This window comes from Dipteris shenzhenensis, chromosome 31 (genome assembly GCF_047967505.1).
Source record: "Dipteris shenzhenensis isolate YYH24624 ecotype China chromosome 31, Dip_SZ_1.0, whole genome shotgun sequence".
Classification (NCBI taxonomy): Eukaryota; Viridiplantae; Streptophyta; class Polypodiopsida; order Gleicheniales; family Dipteridaceae; genus Dipteris; species Dipteris shenzhenensis.
The window spans coordinates 47,770,659-47,787,756 of NC_141626.1; the positions used below are offsets into that span (position 1 = coordinate 47,770,659).

Sequence of the window (17,098 nt, forward strand, 5' to 3'; positions counted from 1 at the left end):
GGACTAAAGGGGTGAGAAATGCTCAGCTATAAGGGCTGATTAATCGATCTATTGATTGCACATGGCAGCCACTGTATGGCTGCTATGGGTCCTATTTATAGGCTAGGAAAATCTGCCAAAAGGCAGATCGGTCGGGTTGGCATCTTCTATCAGGTGCGTCTGTTTACAGTTCCTCTTCCAGAAAATTTCTTTGCATGTCCATGATTAATTGGGGGGACTTAAGCCTTGGATTGCATGTTGATAATGGAAGCACATTTTTAAAGCTGTTGCTATTAGTGACGATAATTAGATATTCGTAAAAAATAACGTTTTTTGTCTTGTCATTGACTTCATGGAAGTGGGCTTTTTCAGGAATTAGGTTTGGAGACTGATGATAAAACAGCTCTAAGTGGTCAGTACAAAGTACTGCTTTTGATATTTTCTTTTATATGATTTACTAACTGTTAGTATGAAGTAGAGATAGAACCCATTGCATTGAACTTTCATAGCCTTGACTCTTGACTGTTTGTTGTGTGACCCAGCTAAATTTAGAGAAAGGCTACACCTTTATAGAGATGGATGCCCTGCCCATGTCTTGCAAGTTATTGAGGAGGAATTAACCAAGCTCCAACTTTTGGAGGCCAGTTCTAGTGAATTTAATGTTACGAGAAACTACCTGGATTGGCTCACCTCAATACCTTGGGGTCAATACAGGTTTGTATGCACTATACATTGTGTTAGCTTGTCCCTACTGCTAGAAGATGATACAGATTTTTTTTTTTCCCCAAAAAGAGACTTCTATTAAGTATTAAAGAAAACCGTTAGAGCAAGCTCCATACGGGATATTTATTAATCAGCTCAGCTCCTTGTACTGTGGGCAGTGAGGAAAACTTTGATGTGAAACGCGCACAAAAGGTTCTAGATGAAGATCACTATGGGTTATCTGATATTAAGGAAAGAATTTTGGAGTTCATCGCTGTTGGAAAGCTCAGGGGGACTGTTCAAGGTATGCATAAGATTTTGTACTAGCATTGTACACTCCGGATTAGATCGTTTCGTCGATTAAGAAATACATTTATGAAATGGGAGTCTCAATTGTTCCAATGGTGCTGGTGAGCGCCTCAGAGGTTTCTGTAGGCCATCTTATGGGCTATCCATAGAGGCCACTTATTCCTTGGTATGTGCCTTGTAGGCCTAGTTATAGTTAGTTAGGACTATTGGTACAGTTAGTACATGTATCACCTAGGTTAGTTAGGACACTTAGTCCAGTTTGGGGCTGATGACAAGATTGATGGCACCAATTATCCCATGTGGTCATACATGATGGGACATGTTTTGGTTGCCAAGAATCTATGGCATATTGTTTCAAGTTCTGAGGCCTTCTAGGACACCTGCACCTCCTGCTACAGGTGCTTTGTCTCCTACACAGGAGCAGATTTAGTGGGTTGTCGTGATGCCAAAGCACATGCCTTGATTGCTCTTTCAGTGAAACGGGTTATTATCCCTCATATTCGGTCTTGCAAGACAGCTAAGCAAGCATGGGATCAGCTTGCATCTATGTATCAAGTGCGGAATGAGGCGAGGGTTGCCTATCTTCGCAAGCAGTTGAAAGATTTAAAGCTTGATGAGGGTGGTAACATGGATGCCTATCTCACTTATGTGAAGGATTTGAAGGAGCAGTTGGCCAACATCGATGAGATTATGCTTGATTCTCAGCTTGTTTTTAATACCCTTGATGGGTTGCCTGATTCTTTTTTTTATCGAAAAAACAGTGCTAATTATATTACTTCGAGAACAAGATACAAAAAGTCAGCTTGTAGCTGATGGGCTGCGTACACAAATCGGACATAGCCCTAAAAGGGGACACAGCCCTAAAAGGTAACACAATAAATCACTCTCTCACGTCGGGATAAGGCGAGTGTGAATGAACAGCCATCGGGGTGGTGAGTAGCACCACCGAAGGCCCTGCGAGGTCTGCTCGAAGAAGAGGCCCTGAGTGTTCCAAGCCCGAAGGAAGCGTCTCCGCTTCTCTTGACCGGACCGGGAATCTCCCTGAATCTGGTCCCACTTGCCTCTGAGGGTATGAATAATCTCGCACCAAATATCAGTCATGACCTGGGCAGTCGATAAGGAGGTGCCACCGAGGATTTGCGCGCAACGCGAGGTCCAAATGTGCCACCCTGCTATGTTGCTGATAATCTCCCAGACTGGCTGCCTCTCCTGAACTCCTGTATCCGCCTCTGCTAGGTGCTGCGGGATACCCTCGAGCAGCCCCCATGTACCCTGCGTGATAAGGAAAGTGGGGTCCTGCTGGCATGCCTCGAAGAAGTGATGTAGACCAGGTGCGGTGCTGCACCAACAGAACGCGCCCCACGTGATCAAGCCTAGCTCTGGTGCTGCGCGAGTGAATCCCGAAAGTCCACCTCCACACTTCCTGGGCGCGAGTGCAGCTCCACAGGCAGTGCTTTGGTGACTCCTCAACCACACGGCAGATCTGACATCGTCCGTCCTGGCCTATCTGTCTCAACCAGCTCCCCACCGGAAGACCTTTGTGGGCGAGAAGCCACAGGAAGTAGGAGATCTTCTGCGGCCGCCAGCTCTCCCACAAGGCCTTCCAGAAGGCCTGCAAAAAGAATCTGGAGATACCCTGTGCATACCAGCTAGGCCGCTGGGTGGGGGGGCGACTCTGCATCCTCCCAAGAACTCGCCTGCCCAAAGTCGTGCTGTAGGCGAAGGAGGTCGGTCCCACACTCCTCTGCCAGCCCGTACGAGAGCATTTGTCTGGAAAGAGCATGCTAGTTTTGCTGCTTATGCTTTGATTGCTACAGCATGCAATGAGGAACCCTTATGCTATCAAGATGCTTTTCAGAATGATCGTTGGATGAAGGCCATGCAAGCTGAATTGGATTCTATCCATCAGAATAACACTTGGGAGTTGTGTGATTTGCCTCCTGGCAAGAATGCCATTGGAACTAAGGGGGTTTACAAAATCAAACGGAAAGCTGATGGTTTTAGTGGACCGTTACAAAGCTCGTCTTGTTGCTAAGGGCTATGCTCAGCAGCATGGCATTGACTTTGAGGAGACTTTTGCTCCCACTTCCAAGATCACTACTATTGGCATTGTTATTGCCTTTGCTGCCCACTTTCATTGGGAGATACATCAGCTTGATATCAAGATAGCTTTGCTTCATGGGCATTTACAGGAAGAGGTCTATGTTTCCCAACCTCCTGGCTTTGATGTTGATGGTTCTGAAAGCAAGGTATGCCTCTTGAAAAAGGCCCTCTATAGATTGAAGTAGGCATCTCGGACTTGGTATTCGAGGATTCATACTCATTTGCTCACCTGGCTTTCAGAACAGCCCTACAGAGGCTACGCTTTACATCTGCAAGCGTGGGACAGATTTGCTGATTTTAGTCCTTTATGTGGATGATATGCTTGTGACTGGGACACATGCTCATCAAATTGCAGATTTTAAACTTGATTTGTAGCAGACTTGCTATATCTGATCTTGGTCTTTTGCACTACTATCTGGGCATCCAATTTGCTAGGAGTGAGGGGGGCATTTTGATGTCACAATCCAAGTACATTGGACAGCTTTTGCAGCGTTTTTAGTTTGAGGATTGCAAGTCAGTGTCCACAACATTAGAACCTGGTTTTCACTTCTCTTCTGAGGATGGCAACGGTACATGTGATGTCACTCTCTATCAGCAGGCAATTGGTTGTTTTTTTACCTATGCCATACGAGACCTGATCTACAGTATGCTGTCTCATAGTTGAGCAGATATATGCACAACCCATCTATGCACCATTGGCATGCCGTGAAGCATGTTTTCAGATATCTCAAAGGCACTCAGCATTTAGGCCTTCTTTATGGGGCTTAAACTTCACTTGTGATGCATGGATTCACTGATAGTGATTGGGCTGGTTGTTCGGACACTCGTGTGTCACACACTGGCAACTGTTTTATGCTTGGTAAATCATGTGTTTCTTGGTTCAGCAAGAAGGAGAGTACAGTTGCTACTTCTAGCTATGAAGCTGAGTGCAGAGCAGCTTTTACAACTACAGTGGAGTGGGTTTGGCTTCGGAAGCTACTTGCAGATCTTTGTACATGCCAAATTGCTCCCACCATCATCTACACTGATAGTCAGAGTGCTTTGGCTGTTGCACGGAATCGTGTTTTCCATGCTCGCACAAAGCATATTGAGGTTTACTATCACTATGTGAGAGAGGGATTATCAGTAGGTGATATTGAGTTGTCTTATGTTTCCACTGAAGACAACTTGACAGATCTTTTTACGAAGGCTCTACTTTGACCTCAGTTTGAGGCTTTTCGGCAAGCATTAAGCTTAGTACCTTTTGTAACTTGATCTGTTGTACTTTGTACAGTCATAGGTTGCTATTTCGCTACGGAACGAACATGTGCAACCATGACATTAGGTATTTAGGTATCCTTAGCCATGTCCAGGATACTTCAGCCCATACCATGGAAGAGAGTTTGTAGGCCATCTTATGGGCTATCCATAGATGCCACTTATTCCTTGGTATTTGCCTTGTAGGCCTAGTTATAGTCAATTAGGACTATTGGTACAGTCAGTACATGTACCACCTAGGTCAGTTAGGACACTTAGTCCAGTTAGGACAGTTAGCCCTAGGGTTTTGTTATGTTGGCTACCATGGATAGCTCTATCCTCTTCTATGGCACTTGCAGCAGGAGGAGATCAGAGGTGCTGGTATGCACGTACTGAGAGATGGTTTGAGCGACTGGGGCTCCACATGGATAGACTACCTTTCCAGTATACCATGGATGCTCCGTTCTCTCCCCTCTTATCACACGAGGTCAACCAGGTTATCCGTGAGGATCTACTACAGCTACACACTTTTCGGACGTGGTTGGAACCGAGTGAACTCCCAATGAAGCTTAGCTTCTACAGAGATTACTTCTTACATATCACAGCGGAGGGTTTCATTGACCCACCAAGATACACACAGATTCACCTACCCCACTCGATGAGGACCTCTCTTGGGTAGTTCCGGGTCTCTTCACACAGACTTCGCATCGAGAGCGGCAGAGCAGAGCGACTACCCAGGGAGCGACGCATATGTACACTATGTGACATACAGGAGGTTGAGACAGAGGAGCATTTCATCTTCAGGTGTCCTGTGTACTATGAGATCCGAGGACGTTGCCACTGTCTCTTCAGAGATAGTTATGGGATTTTAGCCCATTTCCTCTCCTACCCAGACCAACGGTGTTTGGCAGGTTTCATTCATGAGGCACTTAGACACTGCGAGAGGATACTCCAAGCACGGAGACAGGAGCAAACTTCTTCCTCGGTTTATCCCTCTCAGAGCTCTATCACGGAGTTCTTTTAGCTAGATCACATGGACCCCAACGAGACGAGGCCTCGACATGACCGTGACCCGGAGCCCGTGACCTGACAGCTTAGACAGAGGGTCGACACACAGATCACACTTGGAGACATCCCCTCCTTGTTTAGAGTTGGAGCCCGACCGACGGGGGTCACAGTAGTCCTGGTTAGACGTAGAGCTACGACCAAGAGACATGCCAGGACTGCACCTCTGAGTGGCCGACAACACTCTATTGCCGACTTCATGCCTCCAGTGCCTCATCCATCCTGATATCTTGCTGTTGCTGGGGATGATGATGATGCTGAGATTGATATATAGTCGACCATCGACATGACTATGATGATATTGATGATGATGCTGAGATTGATATATAGTCGACCATCGACATGACTATGTTGTACTTAGGACTTAGTACTACCATTCTGCATTTTTTGCATTTTGCATTAGTATGGACGCTCGTTTAGTAGCTCCACTACCACAGCTCGTTGTATTAGGATTTTCACAGTCTCATAGACGCATCGGTCTTCCGAAGACTTTAATAAACTTTCTTTCTTTCTTTCTCCCTTGAGCCTCCACTCTTAGTTTTGTAGCAATCTATTACAGCATCTCGTTTTTCTCCCTACTTTCATTTTTGAGCTTCCATTGCTTCCTACACCCAACAGTTTCGCTGTATAGTTTTAGACCAATAGATGATTCAAGAGGCACAACACCAAAGCAGATGTTATACGCTCACAGATAACAGAGTCTGTATAAGTTTTGTACTAGATGTGTAAACTCTTGTTTAGATCTCTTCCTGGATTAAGAAATATATTTATGATGTGGGAGCTTGTGTTAGTCCAATGTCATTGGTGAGAGTCTTGTAGGTTTGGTTATAGAGGATTGAAACTTGAAAGAGAATATATAACTCAAGAGGCACATACACGAAAATCATGTTAAACATGCATTTTCTAACGTCAGCATGAGATGTTATATGTGCACATATAAACAGAGTGCATGCTTATGGCCAAGCACAAACTTGATCAAAATGTTACAAGGTTTCCAACTCAGTGGTGATATATTAGGTAGCTTTTTGGATGTGGACAAAATTGAGAATGTACTTGATGTATTTTAGTAAGCATTGGGTTTGCCCAAGAGACTCTACGGGTCTTTAGAAACCGAGTACAGCTGCTTATGCTTGGCCATTGATGACGACATAAGTGTTGCTTTGCTTGCTAGGTATGCATTGCCCTATCAGCTCGATTTAGATGCTCGTCTTGGAGAGACTAAAATGAAATCATTGAGTCTTCACAAGCAATTGTAGCTTGAAGGAAGATATTTTGTACTACTTTTTGATTAGCTTTCCTTCAGTGCTGTTCTTTGTAATGGCTCAGTCTTCCCTTTATCTTCGGAGTGCCGACAAAAACTCAATACGAAGACTTTGTATAAGTGGATGCTCAAGTATGTGTTGGCGTTTGGATTTGTATGTGTGAGAGCATATGTTTATAGTGTTGGGCGCTAATGATGTCATAGTAGCTATTCCCTGCTATATGTGATGGAGTTTATGGTTTTCAACCTTATGAGTGACTATCATGAGATTGAAAGAATAGGTAGGTATGATTATTGCCTTGGGAAAGAGGTGCTGCAGTGAAATCATTGATGCGAGATGTGAAGGCAGGGGATCCCATGATGTAATCAACAACGCTAGAATCTCCCTCATGTGGAAAGCATGTGAAACCATTTGAGGAGGGCCATCTCTCAAGACCATTATAAATAATGAGAGCATGCATCCTGTCGAGGTCTAATAGGGCATATCCATAAGATGTGACCGGATCTCGTCTGTCAGCCGAAACCCATAGCATACCGCATCCTCAAGGTTAGTGTCTGGTAGTAGAATGGAATCATACCTAAAGTCAAGGAGTGATACTTGACGGGCCCTTGTCCTCGCCCAACTAGGAGGACTTTTCCGTGGCTAGAGAAGTCAACAATGGACTGATAAAGGGCTGCAAATGGAGATGTTTCATCCTCATCTCGAGTATCTGTAGCAAAGTGGGAGGACTCAGGGGGGAAGTAGCAAATGCAACAAACAGATCCCGACTGGTTATGTGTCGGGATCCAAATCCAAAGAAACTTGGAATGTGCATCTCTCTGCTCTACTGAAATGGTCCCCAAAAAGGTGGATCTGTAAAGGATTGCTGCACCTCTTGACCCTCGTACTCCTCGGTATCCCTCTTCTCATCTTTGTAAGCAGACTTTCATTTCAGAGAAGTTCCCTGGTTTTGACCATAAGGTACCATTATAGTTCCAAATGGTGCAAGATAGAATCTTGGAGATCCGAGTCTCATAGACCTGGTCTCCCTATGTAGGGGAGGGGGCTGGTGGCCAACGGAGGCCTATAAGAAGTCGTCCATCTCATACCACTGCCCAGTTCTCATCCTTGCGTTTCAATAGGGAGCGCCTCTCCTCAACCTATAGGGGGGTGACGTCCTCATCCATGGAGATCGCTGGTTGACCTCGTAGGACTGACCTGCATCGTAAAGTCGAAAGTCGTGCCTGAGTGTCATGGAATCGTATGATCAGGAGCTTCTCTTGGTTGGGGTCTCTCCCCACCCGTGATGCCCTCTCGATCCTATGCTCAGCTACACCCAGAGTAGTGGCCACGAAAGCCATCGCATCTGGCGCGGGATTCCACGGACTTTGATGTTGAGAGCCTTACTGGCTCTCTGCTGCTGCTCCATGAGGGTAGCCGAAACGGTTACCCTTGCAAGTTCCCATTTGGCCACGTCAACCCATCTGGAAGTCTCCTCAATTACGGATTGCATGCTCACAATTTGTGTCTCAACAATTGGGGTGCTCCTTGGGACCATGTGTATGGCTGTGAGTGACGACTTGTGGGAGCTGCAAGATATCTTGTCTAAGTCCCTGTTGAGATCAGCCTGCTCCTGAATGGCACGAGCTTGTTTCTGTATGACGCGGCTCTGCTCCTGATTGAAGCGGTCCTGCTCCTGTGCGAAGCGTGTCAGCTCCATCTCGCGCTCATGGATAATGCGCACCTCCGAGCAAGGTCTCCCAGGCCTTTGGTGTGTCAGCTCGTTCATGTCCTAGCTGAAACTGGAATGGCTGTGACATAAAAGTATGAGGATGAGGACGGAAGTTGGGCGGTGACTAGGTGAGTTGGGTAAGGTATGGAGATGACAGTGGCATGGATGAGGCGATCCCAACACAATGTGGGAGCGTAGGCTGACTGAGAAAGAAAAGAAAGAAAGAAAGTTTATTAAAGTCTTCGGAAGACCGATGGGTCTATGAGACTGTGAAAAACCTGATACAATGAGCTGTGGTAGTGGAGCTACTAAACGAGCATCCATACCAATGTAGAATGCAAAAAAATGCAAAATGGCAGTACTAAGTCCTAAGTACAACGTAGTCATATCCCGACTATATATATATATATATATATCAATCTCAACATCATCGTTGGCATCACCATAACCATCATCATCATTGTCAGCAATAGGACATCAGGATGTATGAGGATGTGGAAGTGGAGGCATGAGGTCAGTAATAGAACGCTGTCGCCCCCTCAAGGGTGCAATCTTGGTACATTTCCTGGTCATAGCTCTGTGTCTAACCAAGGCCACTGTGACCCCCGTCGGTCGGGCTCCGACTCTAAACAAGGAGGGGATGTCCCCAAGTGTGATCTGTGAGTCAACCCTCTGTCTGAGCTGCTGGGTCACAGGCTCCGGGTCATGGTCGTGTCGGGGTCTGGCCTTGAGGGAGTCTATGTGATCTGGCTGAAAGAACTCCGTGATAGAGCTCTGAGAGGTATCAGTCGCTCCTGTCTCCGTGCTCGGAGTATCCTATCGCGGTGTGTGAGCATCTCATGAATGAAACTAGCCAAGCATCGCTGGTCTGGGTAGGAGAGGACATGGACCAACATCCCATAACTATCTCTGAAGAGGCAGTAGAAACGCCCTCGGATCTCATAGTAAATAGGACATGTGAAGATAAAGTGCTCCTCTGTCTCAACCTCTTGTATGTCACACACTGTGCATATGCGCCTCTCCCTAGGTAACCACTCTACTCGGCCGCTCTCGATATGAAGTCTGTGTGAGGAGACCCAGAACTGCCCAAGGGAGATCCTCAGCGAGTGGGGTAGGTGAATCTGCGTGTATCTTGGTGGATCAATGAAACCCTCCAATGTGATATGTAGGAAGTGATCTCTGTAGAAGTTCATCTTCACTGGAAGATCACTCGGGCCTAACCAAGTCCCGAATGTGTCTAGCTGTAGTAGATCCTCACGGATAACCTGGTTGACCTCGTGTGATAGGAGGGGAGAGAAAGGAGTGTCCATGCTGTACTGGAAAGGAGGTAGTCTGTCCATGTGGAGCCCTAGTCTTGCAAACCATCTCTGTATGCGTGCATACCAACACCTCTGATCTCCCCCTGCTGCAAGTGCCATAGAAGAGGACATAAATAATGAGATCATGCATCCTGCCGAGGTCTAATAGGGCCTGCCAATAGATGTGAGCGGTCCTCGTCTGTGAGCCGAAACTCGTAGCAAAGATCAATGTCTGGCAGTAGAGTGGAATCATCCCTGAAGTCGAGGAGTGGTGCCTGACGAGCGCCTGTTCTCGCGTTGAAGTCCCCAACTAAGAGGACTTCCTTGTGGCTAGAGAAGTCAAGGATGGACTGATACAGAGCAGCAAATGGGGATGTCTCATCCTCCCCTTGAATATCTCTGGCAAAGCAGGAGGTCTCGGGGGGGGGGGGGGGAGTAGCAAACTGCGATAAACAAATCTCGGCTATCCATGTACCGGATCCGAATCCAGAGAAACTTGGAGTGTGGATCTCTTTGCTCCACTGAGATTTCATGCCGGGGCAAACCATATTTAAGTGCAATATCACTTCAATCGACAGAAAATCATTGGTGGAGAGATGCACTTGGAGTATGTGAAGTTCGAATACTTCTAAGAAGCGTTGGGTATACATCATATGCAAGCTCATTCTGAGCTTGAGGGGGAGTTATGATATATGAGTGTACCCTTGACAAGATAAGGGTGTGAGATACTAGTATGTGTGTATGTGAAAAAAAGAGAAGTCGTGAACAAGAAACTATGGAAGATGGAAAAGGTTGAAGAAAGCATGTCTCTAGCATCGTACTATCACAGACACACTCTCTCTCTCTCCACATTGATGGGCTGAGCCCTTTCACACTGCCTATGTAGCAGCCTGCTTGCTTGATCCCGCTGTTGCAGCAGGAAACGCCTCTCCTCAACCTGTAGTGGAGTGAGGTCCTCGTCCATGGAGATTATTGGCTGGTCTAGTAAGGATGACTTACGACGTAAAGCCGACTAAAGGTGTGTAGCTGCAGGAGATTCTCTCGAATGACCTGGTTGGTGTGGGGCCCGATCGGGATGGTGGGTGGGAGTACTGGAGGAGCATCTAAACTGTATTGAAAAGGAGGTATCCTATCGATGTGAAACCCTAGTCTCACAAACCATCTGTGAGTCTGTGCAGACCAGCATCACTCGTCTCCCTTTGCTGCCAACCTCATGGAGGAATCGAGAGCCAACCATGGCAACCTCTGTCTCCCTGATGTGCAGTCCCCATATGATCTAACTTGGTGTAGATATGTGATGGTCTGAAAGGCTGCATCTAGTTGGAGTGGAGAAGCACCAAACTCGGCTTGAATGATGTGATGTGGTACAGATGGTTTCCCCCCGATCATCCGTGAGAGCATGAGGATCTACAGGTGCTCCACCCATGTCCACTCTATCTATGACATGTCAGGCCCCCAACAAGGGCTGCCATACATACCGGCTGATCAGACCAAGGAGTCGAAGAGAAGAGCCTTGGTCCCAGGGTCCTGGAAGTGGGAGTGGAAGCATTGTCTCTCTAGCTGAGCCAGTGAGGCGTATCCCCTACTCCGTCTGGCCTGCACACAGAGAGAGAGAGAGAGAGAGAGAGAGAGAGAGAGATGTTAGTGGTATGAGCCTTGCAGGTCAGGTCAACGCTATGAGTTGACTTGTTTGGTCAACCATATGGTTGACTTGGGGCCCAAATAGGCCGCCCTTTGTATTTTCCTCTTATCCATTTGAGCAGTACTACGTTTTGCCCTAGCTTGTTGTTTGCTTCTCGCACTCTACTCCCGTCCCATTGCTTCATGCACCCAGCAGTGGTATCAGAGCAGGTTCTCTTGCTCCTACCTGCCTTCCCTCTTACTCTGCCATCACTCGTACCTGCCACTTTACTCTAGCTCAGTTCGGTGTCTCATTTCATCGCCATAAACCTGTTTTTAGAGGAGCGACAAATTTTTGGTCTTTTGAGGTCCGATTTCAACGTTTTTTGAAATTTCTGAGCTGCCCGCATACAACCCTTTTTCACACCATTTCGGTTGATTTTTTTTTTTTGGTTGGTACAGTTGTATAGATGTCCACACGGCCGTACGGACCTGTACGAACAGGTGCACAATGCTACGAGGAATCCGTAGGACTTGTCAGAAGTTGACTTCGAGCATTTGTCCCTTGATTTGGGCTTGTTGTCTTGTCAGATTTGAGGCACATAGCCTTCATCTGGGACATTTACAGCTCAATTGATCAGACAACCGGTACGATGACATCATAGTACTTATTGGGTCATTTTTTATGGGCTATATCATCTTGATGTTTATGACAAATAGCTTGCTATAGAGGCAAATTTGGTGGCTGAATCTGCAAGGTTGAGTCCCCTCACAAAACATGGTGGTTGCTCTTCCACCCATGCTTGCACCGGTTAAACATGTTTGTGAGGGATGCTTGTTAGGCAAAATGCACCGTTTCTCATTTCCAAAGGATGGGATAGTTGGTGCATCCAGGAATCTTCACCTTATGCATAGTGATGTGTGCGGGCCGATGCGGACATCATCTCTTGGGGGATACCTTTACTTTTCTACCTTTGTGGATGACTACATCAGATTTGCTTGGATATATGGCATGAAGGCCAAATTTGATGACCAGGGGAAGATCCCTGATACCGAACCAGGGGGTTATGGTAAAGTGGCTGTCGGGCAATTTCCTCTCTGGAGGAGGGAATTGCTCTGATGAAGTGCTGTCGAAAATGATCCCAGATCTGAATAAGCCTTTTTACCAGTGGTGAGGAAGGCTGAGAATGCTGGTCCGCCAGGAAGATCCAACTGACTCTACCTGCCCACTGGCCTGCTGCTCTGGGGGTGCACTAGTGAATCCCATGCAGTAGGAACTGCATTTTATGCTCGTTATAAGCCAATGACCCAAACACCCGCATATGAGAAATTTCAGGTTTGCGACCGTGCCATGCATCGTAAGGTGTGATAGTCTTCAATGCCTTTATGGATGCTCAATTGAGCATATAGTTGGAGCACGACACCATCCAACCAAAACTTATTTGGCAAAGACTTTCCTTTGAGCATGCACCTGCCCATTTCCATCTCTGACAAATTTTTCCTCTCTACCAGCTCGTTCTGCCGCGGAGTATAAGGCACTGTACATTGATGAATAATACTCCGAGCTGTCAAAAAATCAGAGAATTCACGGGACATGTACTCTCCCCCCCTGTCAATGCGTAGAGTAAGGAGCTTGTTCCCTGATTCATTTTCAGCCATGGCAAGCCAATGTCTGAAGCATGGGAACAACAGAACTTAAGTCTCCCTTGGCCAGATGGCACGCTCAGGGGGTTGTGACAGTCGGAGATTGGTTCAGGGGAGGTGTGGAGATGTTAGAGGAGATGATCAGAGATAGACTCGGGCCACTTCGACAAATTGCTGCCACCAGATTACTGATCATGAGAGCTATTCCTCAGCAGTGGAGGGATATACTCACAGATCCAGCCTATGTTCACCCCATCTCTACTTGGTCAGGTTGTTTTAGTGAGGCTGGACTATGCATCGGAGTTCGTTTAGGACCGGCACCGTTTATTTATTTTGAGGCGGACTCCTCTCACAGATTGTATCCCACTCAGCCCCTGGATCGGCAGGAGCTCCTTTGGCAGAGAGTCAGGGTCATTGGTTGCCTGGGTAAGGAATGGGCCATAGATCCTTCCAGGTTGACCATTGCAGAGGATACTAGATGGAGACTTTGGATTTTTCAGGGTCGACCTCTTGCGGAGCTTGACTGAGACCCAGGTGAGTGGGCATGGCCTGCTCCGGTGGCAGGCGATCGTCCTCTTTCCTTTTTCCAGTTTTCGACGAGAGCAGGTTACAGGCTTCAGCAGAGAGACTCTCATCACCTACCATCTGCCTCCCAGCATTGGTACGCACAGGGACTTACTGCAGAGCTCTTGCTGAGCTACTGGACTTACTTTTGGGGCATCAGTAGAGCCAGGAAAGTCTCTTACTTTCTTTGGCTCACTATACATAGAGGCATACCTATGGGTACTTGGCTTCAGCAGATGGGTAGACCCTCCTTGTGTATGCGTTGTCAGCTTGCAGAGGAATCTAGCAAGCATTGTTTATGGAGCTACCCTACCCCAGCTCTAGAGTGGTCTGGACATGTATCTTTAGGTGGTTCTCACATGTTACATCCGAGTCCTTTCTGATGACATGGGGCCCTGCCCTTTGGGGGAGAGGATCTGGAGCCTTTACTCTCTTTGAGTCAGAGCCAGGAGACCACGGTTTCTTCATGCAGCGTTGCCAGAGACGGGGTCCCACAGAGGCCAGCATCATGGAACCATAGGATAACCGTACCAGCTCAGGATTCCCTGCCTACTTCAGCTGCAGGGTCAGCATAGGAGGTCATTTCCAGCATTACCCTATGGCGGATATGGTGTTCGTGATGTTCTTTTGTCCTTGGGGGCCATTTATGCACTGAGGCTGACACTCTCGCTTCCATTTGGGCGGAGATTATCTTCACTCTCAGGAGTCAGTGGGAGCGGTGTACAGGCACCTCTTCGGCAGCTCGTGGGAGACTTATATCCTTCATGAGGACATGGGATTGCTCCTTGTTTTTTCATTTGACCCCTTTTGGGATGTCGTGGCATTTTAGACCACCACCATGGCTTTTTTGCCACATTGTTGAGGCTAGGGATAGAGTACTTTCTCTCCCACCTGTTGTATGATTTGTTTTGAATGGAATATATCACTCTTTTAATTTAAAAAAATGCATATTCATTGGTTATAGCACAGAGAGCAAGGGATACAGGTTGTATCAGCCCATCACGGGAAAGGTCATTGTTAGTAGGGATGTTGTATTCGCTGAAAATGTGCCTTTACCTTGGTTGGAATGCCAAAAAAAGCTTACTGTTGATTCCTCAAATGTCTCTGATACATTGTTGCCTCTCTTTCAGTCGCCCACAGATCCAGAGTAGCCAGTGCAGAGTGTTGTGCCATACACTTCTACCAGTGCACATCCTCCTCCAATAGTTCCTGCTCAGCCTGATATGCCTTTAGTTGATGATCATGCTATTGAGCAAGCACTTGAACAGGAGAGTGCTGTAATTAAACAGCAAAAATCAGTCCTGAGATGGCTTTTGGACACACTCGGGGACAGCAAACAAGCTGAGCCTTTGCCAGCCCGCACTAGAGGTGTGCATAAATAGCTGCATGGCAACTATTTCGCTGTAGCTTTGGCTGCTACTGCTTTGAATGAGGAACCTTTATGTCACAAGGATGCCTTTGACAGCAAGGAATGGATGGATGCCATGAAGGCTGAGCTTGAATCCATTCATGCAAACAACACTTCGGAGTTGCGTGACTTGCCAACAGGCAAGAGTGCCATTGGCACAAAGCGGGTCTACAAGGTGAAAAGGAAAGCTGATGGCAGTGTTGACCGCCTCAAAGCCTGCTTGGTTGCAAAGGGATATGCACAGTAGCACGGCATTGACTCAGGAGACCTTCGCTCCCACCTCATGTATTACTACTATTAGGTGTGTTATTGCTATGGCATCTCATCGGCACTGGGAGGTTCATTAGCTGGACATCAAGACAGCCTTCCTTCATGGTGATCTTCAGGAAGAGGTCTATGTCACTCAGCCACCTGGTTTTGAATAATTAGGTTCTGAAAATATGGTTTGCCGGCTCAGAAAAGCCCTCTATGGCTTGAAGCAAGCACCCGGGCATGGTATGCGAAGATACATGCATTTTTGACAGTCCGTGGCTTTCAAAATAGCCCAACCAGAGATGGGTAGAGACTCACAGTGGTATCTTGATCCAGACCCCGTTCTCTTGGCTCTTGGATCTTGGAGGCTTTGGTTGTATGGAGGTTCCCCTATTAGATTCTTGCAGTGGGATCTAGGGGAATGGGAGTGGATAGATGAAGGGTACCGAGAGAAGAGCATCCCCTTCTTTCGTTACACGGTCAGAAATGCCAGGAGATTCCAGCTCCGTTGGGAGTGCACTCAGGCGAGGACGATCTGGAAGGGTGTTGCTAGGATACTTTGCATTTTTCATAGAGCACCCTTCTTCTTGACCTGGGGATCAGTTGCTTGGTTGTCACTCACTGGTCCATAGGCTTTCTTCGAGGGACATGACACCGACACAGCTTTCTTTGTTCGACGACACCTTGTGGAGTCATGCTCCCTCCAGGATGTTCCATTTACTCTATTTAGAGCTCCCCACGCTTTTGTAGACACATCTTGGGAGATTCTGGCTAGTATTACAGCATGGCATATTTGGAGAGCCGGATGTACAGAGGCTTTGGAGGACTCCCAGGTTCACCCTTCTCAGACTATGGCCAGTATCTGGGCAGATAATACTATACACACTTTGATGGCCATTTGGGCAAACATACAAGGAATCTCCAGGACTGCTACTGCTAGGAGGGTTGCTTTTCTCGAACTCTGGAGGGATTCTCCTTTCTTCTCTGACTCTCCTTTAGGGATGAGGTGGCATTTTCAGCCGCCACCTGGGATTTTTGTTTGCTCATTCTGAGCTATTTTTTCTCATGCTTGACATGATGTACTCCCGCACTTGAGCTTGCTCTGCGGTTTTTATTCATACTTAATGAAGTACTTTTCTTGAAAAAAAAAAAAAGCCCAATCGAGGCCACTCTTTATGTCCGAAAGAGTGCATCAGAATTTTTAATTCTGATTTTATATGTGGATGACATGCTTATCACTGAGCCAGATATGGAACAAATTGCAGATATCAAGGCTGATTTACAACAGTATTTTGCCATGACAGATATGGGCCAGTTGCACTATTATTTGGGCATACAATTTTTAATTCTGATTTTATATGTGGATGACATGCTTATCATTGAGCCAGATATGGAACAAATTGCAGATTTCAAGGCTGATTTACAACGGTATTTTGCCATGACAGATATGGGCCGGTTGCACTATTATTTGGGCATACAGTTTGCATATGTTGAGGGGGGTATAATGATGAGTCAGTCCAAGTATATTGGACAGCTTCTTGATCGCTGCCAGTTCGAGGATTGCAAGCCAGTTTCTACTCCATTGGAGCCTAGCTTTCGTTTCACAAGGCTGCACCCTCGAGTGGTCGACAACACTCTATCGCTGATTTCATGCTTCTAGTGCCTCATCCACCCCTGATGTCTTGATGATGATGATGATGATGATGATGTGACTGATATGTAGTCGACCACCAACATAACTATGTTGTACTTAGTACTTAGTACTACCATTCTGCATTTTTTTTGCATTATGCATTGGTGTGGATGCTCGTTTAGTAGCTCAACCCTCACAGCTCGCTTGTGCCAAGATTTTCACAGCTACAGTAGAGTGCGTTTGGCTTCTTGATATCATTCAGCTTGACTCTACTACGATCTACACCGACAACCAGAGTGCTTTGGCGGTTGC

At 46.8% G+C, this 17,098-nt stretch overlaps 1 protein-coding gene across 1 annotated transcript in view; it reads left to right on the forward strand.

Moving 5' to 3' along the window:
- Nucleotides 1–17,098, forward strand: part of LOC147881552 (lon protease homolog, mitochondrial-like) — a 134,161-nt gene that overhangs the window by 92,503 nt on the left and 24,560 nt on the right. The window contains exons 10-12 of the mRNA XM_087402221.1: nucleotides 352–391; nucleotides 522–693; nucleotides 861–985. Of these exons, the coding sequence (XP_087258347.1) occupies nucleotides 352–391; nucleotides 522–693; nucleotides 861–985 (337 nt within the window). The remainder of the gene's footprint in view (nucleotides 1–351; nucleotides 392–521; nucleotides 694–860; nucleotides 986–17,098) is intronic.